This window comes from Nelumbo lutea, chromosome 2 (genome assembly GCF_056320005.1).
Source record: "Nelumbo lutea isolate HS-2025 chromosome 2, American lotus-T2T, whole genome shotgun sequence".
In the NCBI taxonomy this organism is placed as follows: Eukaryota; Viridiplantae; Streptophyta; class Magnoliopsida; order Proteales; family Nelumbonaceae; genus Nelumbo; species Nelumbo lutea.
In genome coordinates this window covers 48,102,392-48,121,626 of record NC_142685.1, presented here as the reverse complement: position 1 = coordinate 48,121,626, position 19,235 = coordinate 48,102,392, and the positions used below count along the sequence as shown (strand labels likewise).

The window sequence follows — 19,235 nt, the reverse complement described above, 5'->3', positions numbered from 1 at the left end:
TTTTTTTGAAAATTACTTGCATGTCGAAACTACATCAGTGTTGGAAGAATCGGTGTTAAAACTTCTGATTGGTTAACCAATTCTAAGACAAAAATAATCGGCCCTTGAAAATCGGTACCAAACAGATTCAAAATGGCAAAAGATACCAAATAACGAAATTTACCAATTTTTTAAAATACACTGATTTCAAAATCTCAGCGATTTTTGAAAAATCCGCAAGGAATGATCAACAACTTCAGCGTAGTTGTTGTTAGACCACAGTGCGAACAGAATTAGGAAAAGCATGATGGATCTCTAGATATTCCATATTCTAACCAAGTGCTCTCCTTTATTACTATGGAGAATGGACGTGTCATTAATTCATTATTTCCTAGTAGTGTACATAAATGAAATTGAGGGAAAAACTGCATGTAAAAACAAAAAACAAAACCTAAATTTACAATCACACTTTAACTACTCTCTTTTGTGTAACCACTTGTTTCTTCTGCAACATTTGCCCACTCATTGGCTATTTTCTCGGCATACCCCACCTGTAATCAAATAAAAGCATTTTTCATGTTTACATACACCAGTAAAGAACCATATCGAATAAGAACCATAAGAAAACTCCATAAAGAAAGTAAAACATGTGATGATGTTGAAATTGATCACCACTAGACAACATTTAGAAGCCACAGAGCAATTTAAAACATGATAAATATCTAGTTAATTGGCAAGGATAAGATGAAAAGTATGCAAAGACAGAACTACTCCCGCCTAGTACGATTCTTTTTCTTTTTTTCCTTATCAGTACTCGCACAGTCACACCTAGTATGTGTTAGTCTCAACATTTGTCGTGCAAGTCCTAAAATTTGCTGAGAAAAAGAGGTTAGTAGCAACTTCTTAAATAAAATAGCCTCTCAAGTAGGTCTCAGATTATCAATGTAAAGTAATTTTCATAGGGAAGACCAAACCACCATTATTAGTAGAATATACAATGTTAATATTTGCAATTTCTTATTGATACAATGATAAAATCTAGGGATGATAAGCATGAGGGTGTCATTTTTCTTTTTTTTCTTCTTTAAAGAACGTCAGCTCAAGAGTGAGAAGGATCACTCTGCTGAAAATGCCAAAGGCTAGGTCCATATCCAACACCTCTCTCCCAAGACCCCAGATAGCTAGGACAGCATTGGGTAATAGCCTTTTTCATAAGTCTCCAGGAGACAACACTACATAATATCCTCATTTGAATTAGGATATACAAGAATATCTTCTAGAATCTGCATACACCGTATGCCCGTTCAATTCTGCAGTGTATATATACAAGTCTGGTGTGAGAATATCATGGGAATATGATGTAATTTAAAAGTCTTCCGCCTATGCAATTCAAACAATGGATTCTCCGGAAATACTGCTGACAAGTGAGCTGAGCAAGCCAAGTTGGCACTTAACACCTCAAGCTTATGACAAGCCTCGTCCTATGGTAATGATTCTGAGACAAGCAGAGCAAAGTTGTCAGGTCGGTTCATTGACAGGCCTACTCAACCCCACAAACCACTGATCTCTTGGTTATCAAGTGGTCCATAGGGTCAGGTTGGCCCAAGTAAGATTTTTACACTGCTTCGGGCTGGGCCAATTGAAATGTCGACAATACCCCAGCCCAAGCTCCACACCAACTAACTTATAGTACAATTTTTTGTTTTATTTATTTATTTTTTGAGAAGCACCCAACTTAAAGTAGAATCACACATCAGATTTACTTGGATCATTCTTTAAGTTGAAACAGTTATCAGAATCCTCCAAAAGACACTGTTGTATCTGAAGTTCTCCCTGACAATGCTCCACCAGACGCACCGATATTTTGTTGCACCACCCTTCCATGTTATCTATGCTGTTTTAACACCTTCAACTTGCATTAAAATTCACTAGTTACTGATGTGGCATCTGTTTAGAGTGGTAGTGTTCTTTGTCTTACGTCATAGAAGTGTGTAAAGATCTTTTGGGCTCTTACTGGCTGGCCTCCTGGGTTTAGGTGTTTTCATTGTATACAATCTGTAGAGGTGGTACTTGTCAATGTTCTCCCTTCCTCCTGCCTTTTTTTTTTTTTTTGAGAAAAAAAGGTAAGTTTTCTGGCTTAATCCCTTTAGATGTTTCTTCTTTCTTGTACTTCTTTGACTTCTTTTCAGTGGTTAATGAACCAAGTATGCACAAATGAGGAAAAATGAGAAAGAAAAGCCCAAGGAAGAAAAGAAAAACTTACCAGTGTAGCTATTGGTCCTATGAACATGACAAAAATAGGCCTAAAAGTCTAAAACCTAGCTTGCACTTGAGCTAACATAAAGCCAGTTCAGACCATCGAAATTTAAAAGGAATTTCTTTTATCAATAACACCAGCTTCATTAAATTAAAAGAAAAGAGGGAATATTGATACAAGAGGGGAGATAAAATATCTTAGCTCCCCAAAAACAGAAAACAAAAGGAGTGCAAAGAGAAAAGATTAAAAACTAGCCCAAAAAACAGACTCCCTTTTCATTCCTTGCTTGGCCAACCCATCCGCACATGAGTTGGCACTCCTCTTCACCTAGATGTACTGAATCTCAATGTCCCTACCCAGCCATAAGAACTGTTTTTTTTCATTGTTAAAGTTCCACAAACCACTATCCTCTGTCTTCAACCAACTAACCACCACCTTCGAATCACCTTCCAGGATCAAATGGCTGATATTTAATTCCTTTGCTCTTCAAATTCCTTCAAGCGCTACGAGGATCTCAGCCCTAAGAGAGTCACCTTCCCCAATAGGGCCAGAGTATAAAGCAATAACAATCCCTTCCTCATTCCTGAAGACTCCTCCAATCCCAGAGGGCCCTGGATTCCTTACACTGTTGCCATCAAAATTCAGCATTATAAAGCTCGAGGGGGGAGGGGACCAAAACGGACAAAAAGTCCTCTTGTATCTAGTATTGGAAGCAATCTCTTTCCAGTTTCTTAGCAAGTCATCCATAGGAAAATCTGAAAACAACTCCAAAGATTTTAGCTAGTGGACAGCCCTTAAAAGGATTCTATCTAACAATTCTTCCAACGTTCTTTCCTTGTCGGAAAAAAATTGCGCGAGTTTCTTTCTTCCCACAATGACCAGCATACCGCTGCCCTAATACACCTCCACATAGTCTTCCCTCGCTTCCTAGGCCAATTATAAAAAGAGAAAACAAACCTTGGACAGTCTCCGGAGGATACCAAGAACACCCAAAGTGGGAGAAAAGCCACTCCCATACAGTTTTAGCAGCCTTACAAGAGACCATGAGGTGGTAGCCAGATTCCCCATCAGCTTTACAAAGAGCACATCTATTAAGAAGTAGACAATAGTTGGGTCTCTTTCTCTGAAATAAGTCTAAAGTGTTGATTCTTTCTAGGAAAATTTTCCAACAAAAAAAAAAAACCAACCTGAGGAGGAATAGGCCCTGCTCCAAATTTCCTTAACCGGAAAGGACAACCCAAAGGGAATAGGAGACTGAGTTAAGGTTTCAAAGAATGAAGCACATGAAAAGGTACCAGAGCTAGAAGGGGTCCAAAATCTAGTGTCTTCCTTAGCAAGGTTTAGGAAGACAATCTCAAGGGAGGCTAGCAAAGTTACCAAGCTATTCATGTCTGTATCCCTAATTTCCCTACACAGGCCTAAGTTCCATCCAAAGCCAGAAGTGGAGGCTGAAGGGACCAAGAAAGAAGATATGGGTTCATTTTTCAAGTCTGATAGAGCATACAAGGAAGGAAACTGGTCATTCAGAGGAGAATCTCCGACCCAAAGTTGTTCCCAGAATTTTATTCGGTTACCAAAGTTTAAACCATACCTGATCCAAGGGGAGAAAACTGGAAGCAGATTGTGAATGGATTTCCAAGGAGAAGCAGCTGAGGCCCTTGCCAAGATTCCAGGATCCTAGCCATTGTCTTCCAACCCATGAATGCTAGTCACAATCTTAGTCCACAATTTATCCATTTCCAATGAAAATCTCCACAACCATTTCCCCAATAGAGCCATATTCCTTTTCTTGAAATTACCAATCCCAAGACCTCCTAGTTTTTTACACCTAGTGACCACCCCCCAACTCACCCTATGATCTCTCTTCTCCTCTCCAGGCTCCCACAGAAAGTTCCTTATTAATTGTTCCAAAAGATTGAAAACCTTTGAGGGGATCTTAAACACTGATAGATAGTAGACAGGTAGGTTAGCTAGGGTAGACCTAATGAGAGTGACTCTCCCACCTAACGAAAGATAATTTCTCTTCCAGGCCGCGAGACTTTTTTCAAACCTCTCCACTATCGGAGTCCAAAAGCTAACACTCTTAGGATTATCTCCTAAAGGGAGGCCCAAGTATGCCAGGGGCCAGTCCAAAATTGCACAGCCTAGCTCACCTGCAAATTCCCTTAGGTCCCTTTCATTCACATTCACTCCCGCCACACAATTCTTATCAAAGTTCACCTTGAGGTTAGATATCTGCTCAAAGAGTTGTATTGTCAACTTTAGATTTCGGATCCAATTGAAGTTCCCTCCTTCACAGAATAGGACAGTATCATCTGCAAACTGTAGAAGTGTTAAGGGAACCTCCTCCCTTCCTACTCTCCACCCTCTTTTCAAATTCTCGAGTCTGCTCTATGGATCAGTCTCCCAAGCACATCAACAATCAGGGTGAAAAGAAAAGGGGAAAGAGGATCTCCTTGTCTTAGACCTCTCAACGCAAGAAAGAAGTCAACCACAGCCCCGTTCACTAGGAAAGAATAATGACAAGTCCTAACACAGCCCCAAATCCACTTACACCACCTATATCCAAAACCAAAACTCTTCAACACCTCCATCAAGAAAGACCAATCAAACAAGTCATAAGCTTCTCCAAATCCAATTTGCAAACCACTCCCTTCTTCTTTGACTTCCTAAAGCTCTCCAAGCTCTCATTTGCAATGAGAATTTGATCGATGATCTGTCTTCCCTCCACAAAAGCACCTTGGTTGGGTGCAATAATAGAGGGAAGCACCTTCTTTATCCTAAGAGAGAGCACCTTTGCAATGATTTTGTACAAGCTAGTCACCAAACTGATAGGTCTAAAATCCTTTGGTTGTGATGCATCTTTCTTCTTTGGGACCAAAGCAATGAAAGTTAAGTTCAAGCCCGGATTTATTACTCCCCTTCGGTGGAACTCCTCAAAAACTGATCTAAGATCATTCTTCAAAATATCCCAACAGTCCTAGTAGAAGGCCATTGTGAACCCATCTGGACCCAGAGCTTTTGTCCTATCCATTGAGAATATTGCTTCCTTTACCTCCTCCATATCAAAACTTTTTTCTAACCACTCTCTCTTCTCTGCACTTAGAGTCAGCCAATCCAATCCCTCCAACCACACTCTCCCATTCATAGGCCTTCTAAAAATAGCTTTGAAGTGGTTTACTAGAGCCTCTGCAATTTCTGCTAGGTGGAACAACAATGCTCCATCAACTTCCAAATTAGAGAGGAAATTCTTCTTTCTCCTCCCATTTGCCACTGAATGGAAAAACCTTGTGTTTCTGTCTCCCTTTAGCCACTTACTCCTAGATTTTTGCCTCCAACTAATTTCCTCCTTAACCAAGATGTCCTCCATCTGCCTCCTCAAAACCCATCTCAACTTCCTTTCTTCCTCTCCAAAGGAACCTCTCTCTTCCTTCAGGTCCAAATCCTCGATTTGCTCCACCAGAACTTATTTTCTCTCTTCTAATCTTCCAAACTCTAGCCTATTCCACTCCTTAATTGTGATTTTAAGTATTGGAGTTTCTTGTGGAACCTCATTCCCTCCCAATCAACTACCGGATTAGCTTGCTCCCACCACTCTCTGATCTTCTCAATGAAACCCGGATGAGTCAACCACATGTTTTCAAACCTGAAAGGGGTTGGCCCAACTCCTCTTATTTCCTCCTTGACCAACACTATAAGCTAGTGGTCTGAAGTAAGTCTTGGGAGAGCCCTAGAAGTAATATTGCCCCAATGTTCCTCCCAATCTGTTGAAAACAAAAATCTGTCCAACTTAAAGCAAATTGACCTTGATTGAAGGTTGGACCAAGAGAAATTATTATTTAGGAAAGGAAGTTCTTTAAGTTGAAAAGAGTCCACAAATTGGTTGAACTTCCTCGTACTTGTTGTCACTCTCTGTCTGGGGTTGTTGGTTTCCTCTGTAAATCTCACTACATTAAAATCCCCTCCCACACACCAAGGTCCATCCCAAAGGCCTCTAATGTCACTCAATTCTTCCCATAATTTCTCCCTCTACCTATAGTCATTGGGGCCATACACTTTGTTAGTACCCATGCATACCCATCGTCCACCTGTCTGAACTTTAGGGAGACAGAATGATCTCCAATTAGCTCCTCCACACCTATGAGTAAATCTTCTTTCCACAAGGTCACAATCCCTCCTGAGGAACCCCACGAGGGAGCAGCCACCCACTTTATACCCCTAGAACTCTGCACACTCCTTGCTCATCTGCAATCAAAATCCATTCTTTTGGACTCCTGAAGCATTACCACATCCGGATTAAACTTCTTAATTACCTCTTTAATTGTCTCTCTCTTCCTAATGCTGCCCAACCCCCTCACATTCAAACTTAGGATTCTCATTGAAAACTCTTAGCCTTAACCCCAACTCCTCCAAGATTTATTTAGACCCTTTTCTTCTATCCCCTTTCACTTCAAACTTCTTGTCCCCCTCAATATCACTTTTTAATCTCTCCACTTCACTCAGCTTTCTATTCTTCATCTTGCTGTCCTCTTTTTTTTGCATGTAGGCTTTTAGATCATTCGGGTTCTTCAGCATGCACAACCTTTTCACAAACTCTGCAACTGACTCTTCCCCAATAGTTTCCTCTTTTTCTAAAGTTGCACTCTCCTCACTCCTAAGAAACTTCTCGTTCCTTCTCACATTACCTCCAACAACAACCCTTTCTGTCCCCTCCATGCTCCCTCTTTGCATTTCCTTCCTCTCCACTTCACCCAAAAGGCTCTCTATGATTTCCCGTATTTTTGTCTCTCTGCAAGTTTTCTCACCCACTTCCCCGCCTTGTAGACACACTGTGGCTTTCAGACCAAGGGCTTCCGACTCTTGGTTGGGAAGAGAATCTGGAACAAGGGACACAGAGTTCTCATCAATAGCCAAAACTGAATTGACAGAGTTGAGGGATTTACCTAAGGCAGAGATGTGAGGAGAGAGCGTAGGCGAAGGAGTGGTAGTCACTTCCTTTTTTGAGAAATTAGAGCACTTTGTCTCCCCGAGTTGGGGGAAAAAAATCCTTGTCGCTGTATCAACACAAAGGCCCCTTTCTGTACCCAAGTATGTACCTCTCTGTGAGGTACCCTTGTTCAGCTCTGAGAAGACCATAGCTACCTCCTTTTTCGCTTCTTACAAAGCGCTAGAACTAGGGAAGGGCTCAGCCAAATTTGGGTTAAGATCATTCACCCGCTCCTCCCCTTCCTTTCCCTCCCCCACCGAATCCCTATGAACAAACAATTCAGGCTGAAAGAATCCCTGTTCTGTTCTTCAGATAGAGCTTCGCCTGCCGCATTGCCTAAAACCCCAATTAGAGCTTGGACCTAAAACCCCATTGCAAGTCTTTCTCTATTTATAGAATCATATCTAAAGTCAAAACTAAAAAACAATAATCCAGCCAAAACAGATCCAAGTCTACTGTCCAACTTGATTGAAAATTTCCCTTTGCTTGCGGAATTACTATCTTGTGCTAGAGTGCAATATCAGTTGAGGCTAAATCTACCACAAACCCTTGTGTTGAACCCTCAACCCTAACCAATGTACTCAATCCTAAGAACATGTATGATTCATCAGTTGCAGGTTCATTTGGTGACTAAGGTATGGAGATTTTTCAACCATAACCTAAACTCAGCCAACCTGATATCCTGATCCCCCATCTTTTTTCCATTGGATCATTTGGCTCTGTGTTAAGCCTGACTAGAATTGTAACCATGTTGGCCTTAGAATGTGGGCTTTGGTTGGCCATGAACCTAAGCCAATCTTCCCAAGTTGCCTCCACATGACTGAGTTCATTTCTGCTGCACCCATGTTAACATATTAAGTTTGAGATTCTCTCAAAACATGGGCAATATGGTTGTAGTTAGATTGACCTGTAGATCCCTAGGATCCATGATCATGTCCTTTCCCACTATACCTATTGTGGCTACCCTAGGCTCCCACAAATGCATTTCTCCAAATCCAATCCAACCACCCACCATATCAATTCCATTCATCTTATGAGCACTTATTTCTTAATTGCCCAACATTTTTTCCTCATAGAATTTTTTGATGAATAATAGTAAATTTTATTAGTTCAAAAGCTGATTTAGAGTTGTGAATTCATGCAACATCCCAGGGAGAGGCATGAGTTGTAGCCCCTCCTTGAATCTTACAAGTAAAACTAGGAAAGAAATATAGGAACCACAGTTGAGCCCAAAACAATTCTTCCCGATTTACCCCTTGCTTAGCTAACACATCGAACGAAGTATTCACTGATCTCCCCACCCACTGTAAAGAGACCAACATATTCCTTGTCAACCAACTAAGTTTCTTCATTTCATTCTTGTAGCGCCATATAGCATCTTCAGGATTTTTCAACCAGCCCACCACCACTTTGGAATCTCCTTCAATTACTAGATGTACCCCTAGCTGATTTGCAAATTGCACCACTTGTACAACAGCTAATAGCTCTGCCCTGATGGAGTCCCCAACTCCTAAAAGACCCGAGTAGAGCAACAGAATCTCTCCCTTCTCATTTCTCAAGACACCCCCCATTCCGGATAATCCTTGGTTACACATGCTACTTCCATCAAAGTTCAACTTCAGTGAGCCTTCAAATGGAGGAGACCAGCTTGTAGTTGACTTATCCTTTAAGGTGAATACCTTGCTACTGTTGATCAGTTTCTCCAAAGGTCATTAAAGGAGAATTGATGAAAGATTTCCAAAGTATTGCCCTATGCAACACACGGTCTTTCAATTCCTGACTACTCCTTTCCTTTTCTTGAAAGATTCTAGCATTCCTTTCTTCCCAAAGAGTCCAAATCAGGGCAACGCGAGCACATCTCCACATAATCCCCCCTCTTTTTGTAGGCCAAGAGAAAGTAGAATGGTTAAAGATCATGTGAACTTCTGCTAATATACTCCAATTACTCCCAAACAACGAAAGTAGCCAAGCCCAAAGGTCTGTAGAAAAAGGACAAGATATTTGTAGATGGTACCAATCCTCCTGGTGAGCTCTACAGAGGATACACCAATTGGGAGTAATACAGAGGAAGGGTCTTCTCTTTTGTAGATTATCTAGAGTGTTTACTTTCCCATAGAATACTTCCCAACAAAACATCATAATCTTTGGGGGAACGGGCCCACACCAAATTTCCTTTGACGGAAAAGGTTGTTGAGCAGAATGCTGAGAGATGGACTTGAAGTAAGAAGAACAAGTAAAGGTTCCTTTGGGTCTAGGAGTCCATGCCCTTTTATAGGGCTTGGAGGGATCCAAGCAAACCTGATTAAGGCAATATAGCAAGTCAAAGAGAGATTCAATTTCATCATCCCTGAGTCCCCTATGAAACCTAAAATCCCAATTAGGAGCCAAGGGTTCCTCATAGAATTGCTAGTAAACATCTAAACACAAATCTCCCTTCAATCTTATTGATTTATGTCAATCATACAACACTCAAAATACATTTCTATGCCTCATCCCAACTATATGGGGGACATCTCCACTTCATACATCTAATTCCATGGACTATATCAGCATCCATAATGGATAACCAAACTAATATCCTAAAAATAATTTGACATGCAAGAATATCCTTCTTAACCACTCCATTAAGAAGACAATGCTTTGGTGATAAATGGTGTAATTGGATAAGTGGTTGCCTAACTTCCCGTCACTACTCAGTCTTAGTTAACAAAGTGGTTAAGGATTTCTTCCCAGCTAGTAGAGGCATAAGACGAGGTGACCCACTCTCTCCTTTCCTCTTCACACTCATTGCTGATGTGTTTAGTAGATTGATCTCAAAAGCAGACGAGCAGGAGCTAATAAAGGGTTGGAGACTAGGAAGGAGAAGCATTCCAGTGACCCACCTTTAGTTTGCTAATGATATTATTATTTTCTATGAAGGGAGTGATTTAAGGAAGGTGGACAATCTAAAGAATCTAATAAGAGGTTTTAAGAATGCATCCAATTTGAGGATAAACTTTGATAAAAGTTGTGGCTGGAATAAACTTGGAGGGTTGGGAGATAGAGTCCATTGCAGGTTGCTTAGTTTGTGCCACTTCTTCTTGGCCTTTGACCTACTTAGGTCTTCCCTTAGGCGCCAACCCTAAAGAGAGCAGTTTTTGGTCCCCTATTGTGGAGAAATTTGGGAAATATTTGGCGGCCTGGAAAAAGAATTACATCTCTATAGGGGTAAGGTGACCTTGAATGGGGCCACACTTGCCAACCTTCCAACCTACTTCCTTTCAGTCTTCAGGATTCCCTCGAGGTAGGCTAAAAAATTGGAAAAGGTAATAAGGGAATTCTTGTGGGAAGTGGGAACCAAGAGAGGTGAAGAAGGATCATCTAATTAGATGGGAGATGGCCAATAAAAGTAAAAAAATAATAGCTGTTTACAAGATAGAATAGTAAGATCTTTGCAAGATGTTATCAATGCTAGTGTTTTAAGAGAAAAGAAGTGGCAAGAGCAAAGGGTACCTAGAGATTTAGGCACAAGGTAAGGTGTGCACCCAAACAAAGTGAGGTGCCACTTTTAGAAGAACTTAACATACCAAGTATATGCAAATAAAATTATGAAAGAAAAATATTTCACAAAGCCTATTTCTCAATTGTTAAAGCATCCTGTTATTATATTAACACAAAGGTTGTAGCCCTATACATTCAAGCCCTACTCAAGCTAATCTGTCTAAACTCTAAATACCATAAGAACAACAGAAAATAGAATACACCTACCCAACATTTGATTCAAGCTTAATTCATCAAAATACAAGTCATCTGAGGTGCTTCTGGGATTAGGCGAGGTGCACCCCCAAAATACATCAAATTACATCAAATTAAACATTGATATGTACATCAATAAGCACCAAAAAAATTAAAAGATAAAATACATCAAATTACATAGAAGAATATTCCTGAACCATCATTCATATATTGACTACATATAGCAATACCATGAACCAGATTTTGGGACTTGATTCAACAAAAAAGACCAAAGAGAAACAAGTCAACCACCTTTGTTAACAATGTGAAAGTAACAATATGTGTAATTGATCCCAGCATAGAACCCAATAGACAAGTTAAAAGAACCATAAATAGCTATAAGCCATAATGACCAGCAGGAGTCGCAACATGGTTAGAAAATCTACATCCTGCAAGGGTCATTTTAGCTGGTTTTAGCTAACAGAGAGATAAAAGTCACCATTTTAACAGCTCCATTAATCACATACATCTCAAAGAATACCTAATGCATCCTTCAAGTAGATAATTTACTCAACTTGCAAAGGACCAAACTGTTTCAAGGGCTTCAACTGAATTCAACAACTTTTTTTGTAGCTTGAAAATGGCAGCCCTTGTTGTAGCCCATTGAAAATATATGCAGAAATCAACCATTGAACCCAAAAAGTGGGAATACACATTTATCCTATCCCCATGTAAACATCATTTTTGGGTCAAATGACCATATGTTAAACCAGTAATGCCTTGTTTTCCTCTGGATACGAAGAGGAAATCCATTTAAGAAATAACTTAAATCTTGGAATTTAAAGTTAATGTCCACCTTTAGTTAGCTCAGAATTTTGGCAACCAGAGGCAATTAAATGTTCCTATTTATGTACTCAAAAATGAACTCATTGAATTACAAACAATGGTTTTGCCTGAAGTCATGGCGTCTTTCCCTTTCAGCATGAATGTAAAAAAGATACCTGATTAATTACAAACCCTTTCAGCATGCTCAAGAAGTCATGGCGTCTTTCCCTCTCTAGTCTCTCAAGTTCATTTCGATTGTTTTCCTGCAGTTTAGCATCAGAAATAAATTTACAAATAAGAGATGTATTTCATAAAAGGATTGACTGTTGAATGAGGATTTCTATGCCTCAATAAAATGTCAATAGAAATACCATCATGTAAGAACAAGTTGCTTTTAATATAATAAATAAAAGGAACTACAGGAAGTCTGTTGACAGAATTCCATTGTCATATGGACAATGAAAAATGGTCATCTACTATTTTCTAGTTTCACCCTCAGAAGCTGTGGTTATAAGAGGACAGAGTTATCATGAACTGATAATACCCGAAAGAAAGTTCAACATAATAGTACATCATAAAAGTAGGGGTGCAACTCAGGTTGGCCTGCATTAGCATTTTACACTACTTTGGGATTGGGCCTTCAAGCTAGGCCCATTCAAATTTTGTTAAAAACACCAACCTGAGCCTACCCATGTTGCACCTCTACACAAAAGGAAAGATCTTAGCATTTCAGTCAGGACTGACAGTGTTTCTGACCTAATGACATTCATGCCAAAACATAGTTATCAAGGTAATGCTCAGGCAACAAGGTGTTTTATAGGGATACCTTTATAGCATACCAGATTTGCATGAATGTTAGGCGTCTTCTTGGGCAAGGAAAAGGGCACAGTGGGCACTTTTTATAAGATATATTTTATTTGTGCTCTATGATACATGTTAGTGTGTTGTCAATTATTTATTTTCTTGAATTCTTGCAAAAAAAAAAAAAAAATCCATGATTTCAAATGTCTTACTGCTTTACAGAGTCAAATTGATCAAATTGTAATGGAATATTGAAATTTATGATCAAACGTAATATAGCCTTGTGAAATTAATGATGTAATATGTCTTGATATATATTATATACAAATTCATTTATTATTGATTTTCTTCAGTATTTTTTATTTTGTATAAAGTAAAAGAGAATTTGAAAATATATCGCATGTCAATGTGGATCATATACACAAAACTATAGGTTGTATTTGCCACCTTGGTTCCAGTTAAAACAAAGGAAATAATAAGACTTGTTGATGACTGCTTGTTAGTCTTTAAATATCAGTTGTGATGTAATGCACGTGCTGTCCTTCTTCCTTTTACTTCGAAAAGAAAAGCTTATCTCCTTGCAGAAATTTTCATGGCACAGACTTAATTCGAAAAGAGAAATTTGAAGAAAAGTTTTTGAATTATGACCTTGTACCATAATGAGTTATAACATGTGAGAGAAATGGTTTCAAAATCAAATTTAAATAGCCTTCCACCCTCTCTGTTAAAAGAATGGTCCACTTTGCCCATCATTAAACAAAATTTTTAATATGCAGGATACTAGGATCTAGAACCTTTTGGCAGCCAAAGCTTCAAGAGCTTAGCATTGTTAAATTATATCAGTCACTCATCAACTCATCATAGATCCTAACACGAATGGTATTTTGCACTCATAACAAGACCATGTATCTATTAGACAAATAAGTATTAATTACAAGTTTACAACATGCATTTAAAAAAAAAAAATAGTATCACTTATAAGGACTCTGTCAGAATATCAGGAAGATATACAATACCTTGATCCTTTCATATTCTCTAACTGCACAACTTTTGGCATTCTCAGTAACTCTTATTGTTTCTTTCAACTCTTCTATTTTGCGAATCCTAGATCTATCCCCGCCAAATATTTTGGAGGATGCAACTTCTAGTTTTTCAGCCCTTGATTGCAAAGAAGACAGTTCTGATAGAAGAGTCTGTACTGTCAATAAAGCACTTGAACGATCTGAGAATGCACTGTGAACAGCTAGCATTAATCCAAGATATTCATGAAGTGTATCCTGCAAGATATGGACTTCGAGGATAAGAAAAATGATAGAAGAGTACTGCTACTATATCATAAGATCCTTCGACCAAAGTTATTAATTTCTTTGACCACTACAACGGCATCCAAACAACCAAGAACTACTCTCTTTTAACTAAATTTTTAAAAGGCCCTAAGCACCAGAATAAATATGGTCTCTTACAATGAGGGGAGGAAGCATGGAATATTCGAACATTTATCATCCAACAAGTTTAGAGTTTCCAAGTTCAAATTTACATTCGAAGCTGCAACATCTATTATCAAATAAATATCCAATGAGGAGAACATACAGGTAACAAAAAGTTTGTAACTTACCAGATACTTTACTGTCTGAGCATTTGATTCCCGATAAAATCTGCTTGCTTTGACTGCGGCGGTTGCCACACGTTTCATATCAGCAGCTCGTATTCTTTGAGAATTGTACATGGCCTCCTCGGTTTCAAATTTTGTTAGTTTGATAAATGCTAGACCTAATTGCCCCATCGTTTCTCCAATATCCTGTTGAGCCTTGACAAGAGACTCAGCCTGCAAAGAAAAAGGATACAACATCCTGGTAAAAGAACACTAACTGCAAGGGCTTCTAAGTTTAAAAAATAAAATTCGAGGAGAGAGAGAGAGAGAGAGAGAGAGAGAGAGAGAACATATACGTCGAACTACCTGCTGAGATGCATTGCTAAGTTGCTGCTCGAAAACCTGCAGCTTCTCCTTTTTCTCTAGAAACTCCTTATCTTCCTCAACAACTGGTGGTTTCGAGCCACCCCAATCATTAGCTACTGATTGCTTCAATTCTTTAAAGATCCTCAACAGATCCCTTCCCCCTTTTGCAGGTTGCACAACCTCATGGGGAGCGACCACAGTCGCAGGTTCCCCAAACAACTGCTTTGGGAGTTTGACGGCACCATCAAGCATCCTCGAAGCCACATCGGTGGTTGTTGGCAACGGAAGCTTCCCCTGAACCTGTAAAAACACCTTCAATTCTTCACTCTTCTCGATCACCGGATGTGCTGCCAATCGAGTCAAATACTTCTCCAAGGCCACCCGCCTCTGTTCCACAAATTCCTGCTTATGCATGACTTGACTCTCCACTACATTCTTATCCGGCCGAGGTGGAATAAAGAACCCTCTGTAAGATTCCGATAGCCGATCCGCTAATGTCACCACATCTTTGAATCGCCTCCGCACGCTGAACTCTGACCCTCCAAACTCGGGTATGTTAGTTCTCGTCGTGATCAGATACGTGACGTAAGTATTTCCTCCGGGAACAAGCGAATTCGAGATCTCCTGCTCTTTTACAGGATTTGACACTGCAATTTTTATGTACCCAGAACTTGAGGAAGCTGATCTAGATATAATTTCGGACTTTACTGAATCATGAGTAGAATTCTCGAAGCCGTTTGCCTCGCCATTCTCGTTGCCGAAAGGACTGAAAACGACATCCGCATAAGATGGGGGTTCCAGGTACGAGTTCTCGGATACATTAGGGTTTCGGCGGTCCATGTAAGACGAAGGCGATAGCAAGGGATCGTCGTCGACTTCGATGCCAACGATCGGCGGTGACAAGGGATGGTGCGCTTCAGAGATAGAAGGCATCGCGCTCCGGTAATCAGAGAAAGATTTTCCGTCTAAAGGCTCGTCCAGAACGAGACTTTGGATCTCTTGTCGAGATGAAAAGAGATGGGCTTCTTCGAAGCCTTGATTCTCAGAGCCCATCATCTTATTTCAGTTTGAAAATTGACACCGAAGTGAAAAATTGCAAATTATGAGCAAGAGAAGAGAAGAAGAAAAGGAAAAGGAAAAAAAAAAAAAAAGATAATAATTTACAATAATAATAAAAAGAAGAAAGAAAAAAAAGCTAAGGTCTCATGGGCCTGTCTTTCATGAGAAAGAACCCAAACCCAAAAGCAAAACAAAACTAACAAGCATAATAGTTGGAGACAAATCCGAACCCGGGAAATGCTGAGAGAAGAGGGAAGAGAAGAAGCTCTGATTCCTGTGATGGCAATTGAAGCTATCTTGCGCCGAGAGGTGATATGGACTCCTGCGGAAGGGAGCGAGGAAGAAGAAAGACAAAGTGGAAGAAGAAGCATCAGTGACGTGCGTTAGAAGGCGAGCGATGGATCAAAAAATCGAAATAATACACGTTGAAAGTCTTCAAAGAGACTCTGGATTCGATTGGTACCGGGTTGTTTTGTTTCATTCTCTGGGACTTGGGGGGTGGGGAGTCTGGGGACCGGGGCGGGTTTTATCGGGTAGGGTGATTTATCACTTATACAATTACATGGATACAAGATCTCTACGCCGTTGATCTCGTAATTTTAATGGGTTCTGGACAAACTTTTCCATTCCCTCAAATCCAGTGCTACAGTAGAGGTGCAGTTCACAGACGATCAGAGGCAACCAACCAGTCAGACCATCTAAAATATTCGAATTTCGTATGTGGAGAAGTGCTGAATAATTTTCGGTTGTCGAAAGAGTTGAAACTTTAAGCTGTGTTTGGTTTGAAGATAAAGCAAGGGAAAGGAAGGGAAAGGCAAAAAAAACCTATGCAAGGATTGTAAAAATTTCCTTACTTTCCCTACATTTTCCTTCAAACCAAACATAGCCTTATGATTACTTATTCACTGTTTGGTGGAAGTGCAAGGATACAAGTTTGAACAAATTTCTTAAATTATTATTCTTAATGTTTAACTAATTAACAAATGGTATCTTTACTGTTTAATTATTATCTAAAATCACCCTATTTTTAACAATTGATTAATTCTATCTTTATTGATATTGCATGATTTGGTTGTTCCCTCGTGCTAATTCAAAAGATTCTTTATCAAGGTCAAGCTGATGTATTCCTATAAGAGAAAATATTAGAGTGCCCAGGTTGTCTTTACCTGGAGTGGATACTTTGATGTTTAAGTCAAGTGTTTAAGAGTTCTTTAATAGAATGAGAGAGCTTGGGAGCATATAATCACACATACCTTTTTAGGTATAAATGAGTGCCTCATATAGGTATTGATGGTCATAGCCCTTTTATAATAGGTCTCACCTTCTTTATGGAGTCATCTGCAGTTGGTTAGACACATTAATATGTCGATTACAAGATCTGCGTGGAGGTTACGAACTACTCAAATAACTCAGAGGCATGTGATGCAGTAAGCCGGTCTAACGATCGAGGTATCAACATTCTAGAGATTCTGGGTTGATAATGCATTATTGGTCTAAGTTAATGGGCTCTCCTCCCAGGTCACGAGCCTGGGAGTTTTGCTCCGTCGATCTTTAAAACAGATCGTCACCAGCTAAGAAACCTGTCAGTTTTGCTCGATCGAAGTGGAGATCGGTCTAGGCGATGTGCTCCGAGCTAACTTGTTGAGTTAATTTGCTTGCTCAATACCGACGTATTACTTGAAGACCACGTGTCGCAAGGCGATTTGGAGGACTAAATTATCGCTCATCAGTTATTCTTAGCATTCATTAATATTCTGTCAAAATTCATATATATGTGACATCACGTGACGTTTAATATTTTTTAAAACCTAATAATGCAGTATTAAAACACCGGCACCCGCTTCCTCCTCCGACTCCACTCCCTCTCTCAACTCGGCTGAGTGGTTCTTTGGGGCAAGTGGACATATCAACCCGGCTGTAACCTTTGGACAGATTAATCCTCCGACCACCGGTGATCAGGGAACCTTTAAAAGAAATCACCACCGAGACTTCCTATTTCCTTCAAGTCAGCTGGTTTGCTATGCTAGGGTGAACTTGGATCAGGTTTCCTGGTCTAGGTGTAGGTAATGGGAGTACCTCGGCTTTGAACAACAAAGAAGAAGAGAAGGGCATACTAACCAGTTCCACTGTTGGCGGTGCCAACCGCCCGGAGGAGAAGATGATTGTGAGCTATTGGGACATGCCTTCGACTAATCTCACGAAGCAAGACAGCTCGGTTCAATTTTTTGGTGCAGAATCGGTATGGTTGTCGGGAAAAGATGCTGGAGACGGTTGCTGCCGTGCCAGGAATGGTCGAAGGGATGCTCATGCACCGTGTGGTGGGGTACCCGGAAATGGGGATCGAAGGAGCTAACCATCGTCCATTAGAGCTTGGAATTGCTTGATCGCATCTTGAGAGGTGGCGCCCATTCGAGGACCCTTTTTTTCTAAAATATTAGTTTTTCTCTGTCTCCCCTGTTTTCTAACGATGGAAAAGAAGACCATTAAAGAGAGAAAGAAAACGATGACATAGAAGCTAACCCCAACCAAAAGAAAAAGAAAACAGGGGAGTGTTAATAAATGCTAGCCTCTTCAGACTCCTCCCCTCCCTCTCCCTGCAATTCAATTCCAATCTTCGCTTTGCTTCTCTTTGATTCAGAAAAAAAAGAAAAAAAAAAACAGTTAGACCCAATTTGAGTAGAGTCAGTCTTTTAACATGTTTGTAGAAAATTAGCATTGTTGTTATACCCAATCTGAGCAGAGTCAATCTAAATACAGAAATGCTGATGGTGGCTATGAACAGAGGTGGAGATGATGGAGTAGAGCAAGGAAGGAGAAAAGGGGGGAGGGGATGACGTGAGTGAACTATGGAGTGGATCTGGGAATTGTTGCGGCTGTGTTGAGAGGAAGATTTGAATGAACTATGGTTGTAATTTTTCTTTTTGAAATTATTAATGAAAATCAGATCAGATTAGCTTGAATGGGAGAGGCCATGGAGTGGATTTGGGGACCTCAACCCTCCATCTATGTTGTTGAGGGAATCATTCAAAGCTTAGTTAAAAATTTCATTGTCGCTAGTAGGCTGTTCACGGGCCAGGCTTTGTCCTGACTTGCATTATGTTGGGCTCAGGCTTTGGGTCGAGCCTCATTCAAATTTTTGGCAAAAGCCAAGCCCAAGCCTGGCCCGTGAACAAGTATAATCGCTAAGATCAAAGGTTTCTTTGTCTCCAAAACATTATCGTCAGTGTTGTGATCCGCTTCATCTTCCTGATTTTTTTCATCAGTTGAGTTTTATTTTGAAAATTTGAGAAATAGTAGGGAGCAAATTCAATATTTTGTTTCTTTTTGTTAGCACTTAACGTGATGTCAATTTTCAAAAACAGTAGGGGTACTTCAAGACAATATGTAAAATTTAGTGTAGAGTTAGTTAATTAAATAAACCATAAGGGTATTTTAAGAATTTTTCCCTTATATTTAATTACATTCCATTGTTTAAAACTATGATTTGCACTTTTAATTGATGCAAAATTCGTAATTTTGTCGTCATTTGCACACAATGGTGTAAAATTTATATCACCTTCTTCGTACCTTACTTCCCTCTCATTTAAAGTAGGACCACGTCATTTTAGTTCTTACCCTATGTGTGTCTCAATCTCTTTTCACTTAGGTTGTGTTTG

The 19,235-nt window shown here is 39.8% G+C and overlaps 1 protein-coding gene across 3 annotated transcripts in view; it reads right to left on the bottom strand.

Moving 5' to 3' along the window:
* Positions 1–306: 306 nt before the first annotated feature.
* Positions 307–19,235, bottom strand: part of LOC148870468 (sorting nexin 2A-like) — a 28,711-nt gene continuing 9,782 nt past the window's right edge. The window contains exons 3-7 of one of the 3 annotated variants that reach the window (XM_088970594.1): positions 14,521–15,901; positions 14,179–14,388; positions 13,580–13,840; positions 11,939–12,025; positions 307–530 (exon numbers count right to left, since the gene is read on the bottom strand). In XM_088970594.1, coding sequence (XP_088826720.1) covers positions 450–530; positions 11,939–12,025; positions 13,580–13,840; positions 14,179–14,388; positions 14,521–15,576 — 1,695 coding nt within the window. In that variant the 5' untranslated portion in view covers positions 15,577–15,901 and the 3' untranslated portion in view covers positions 307–449. Of the gene's footprint in view, positions 531–915; positions 1,475–10,958; positions 11,387–11,938; positions 12,026–13,579; positions 13,841–14,178; positions 14,389–14,520; positions 16,079–19,235 lie in introns of those variants that run through there. The other 2 variants (XM_088970596.1, XM_088970595.1) reach the window with 2 other exon arrangements.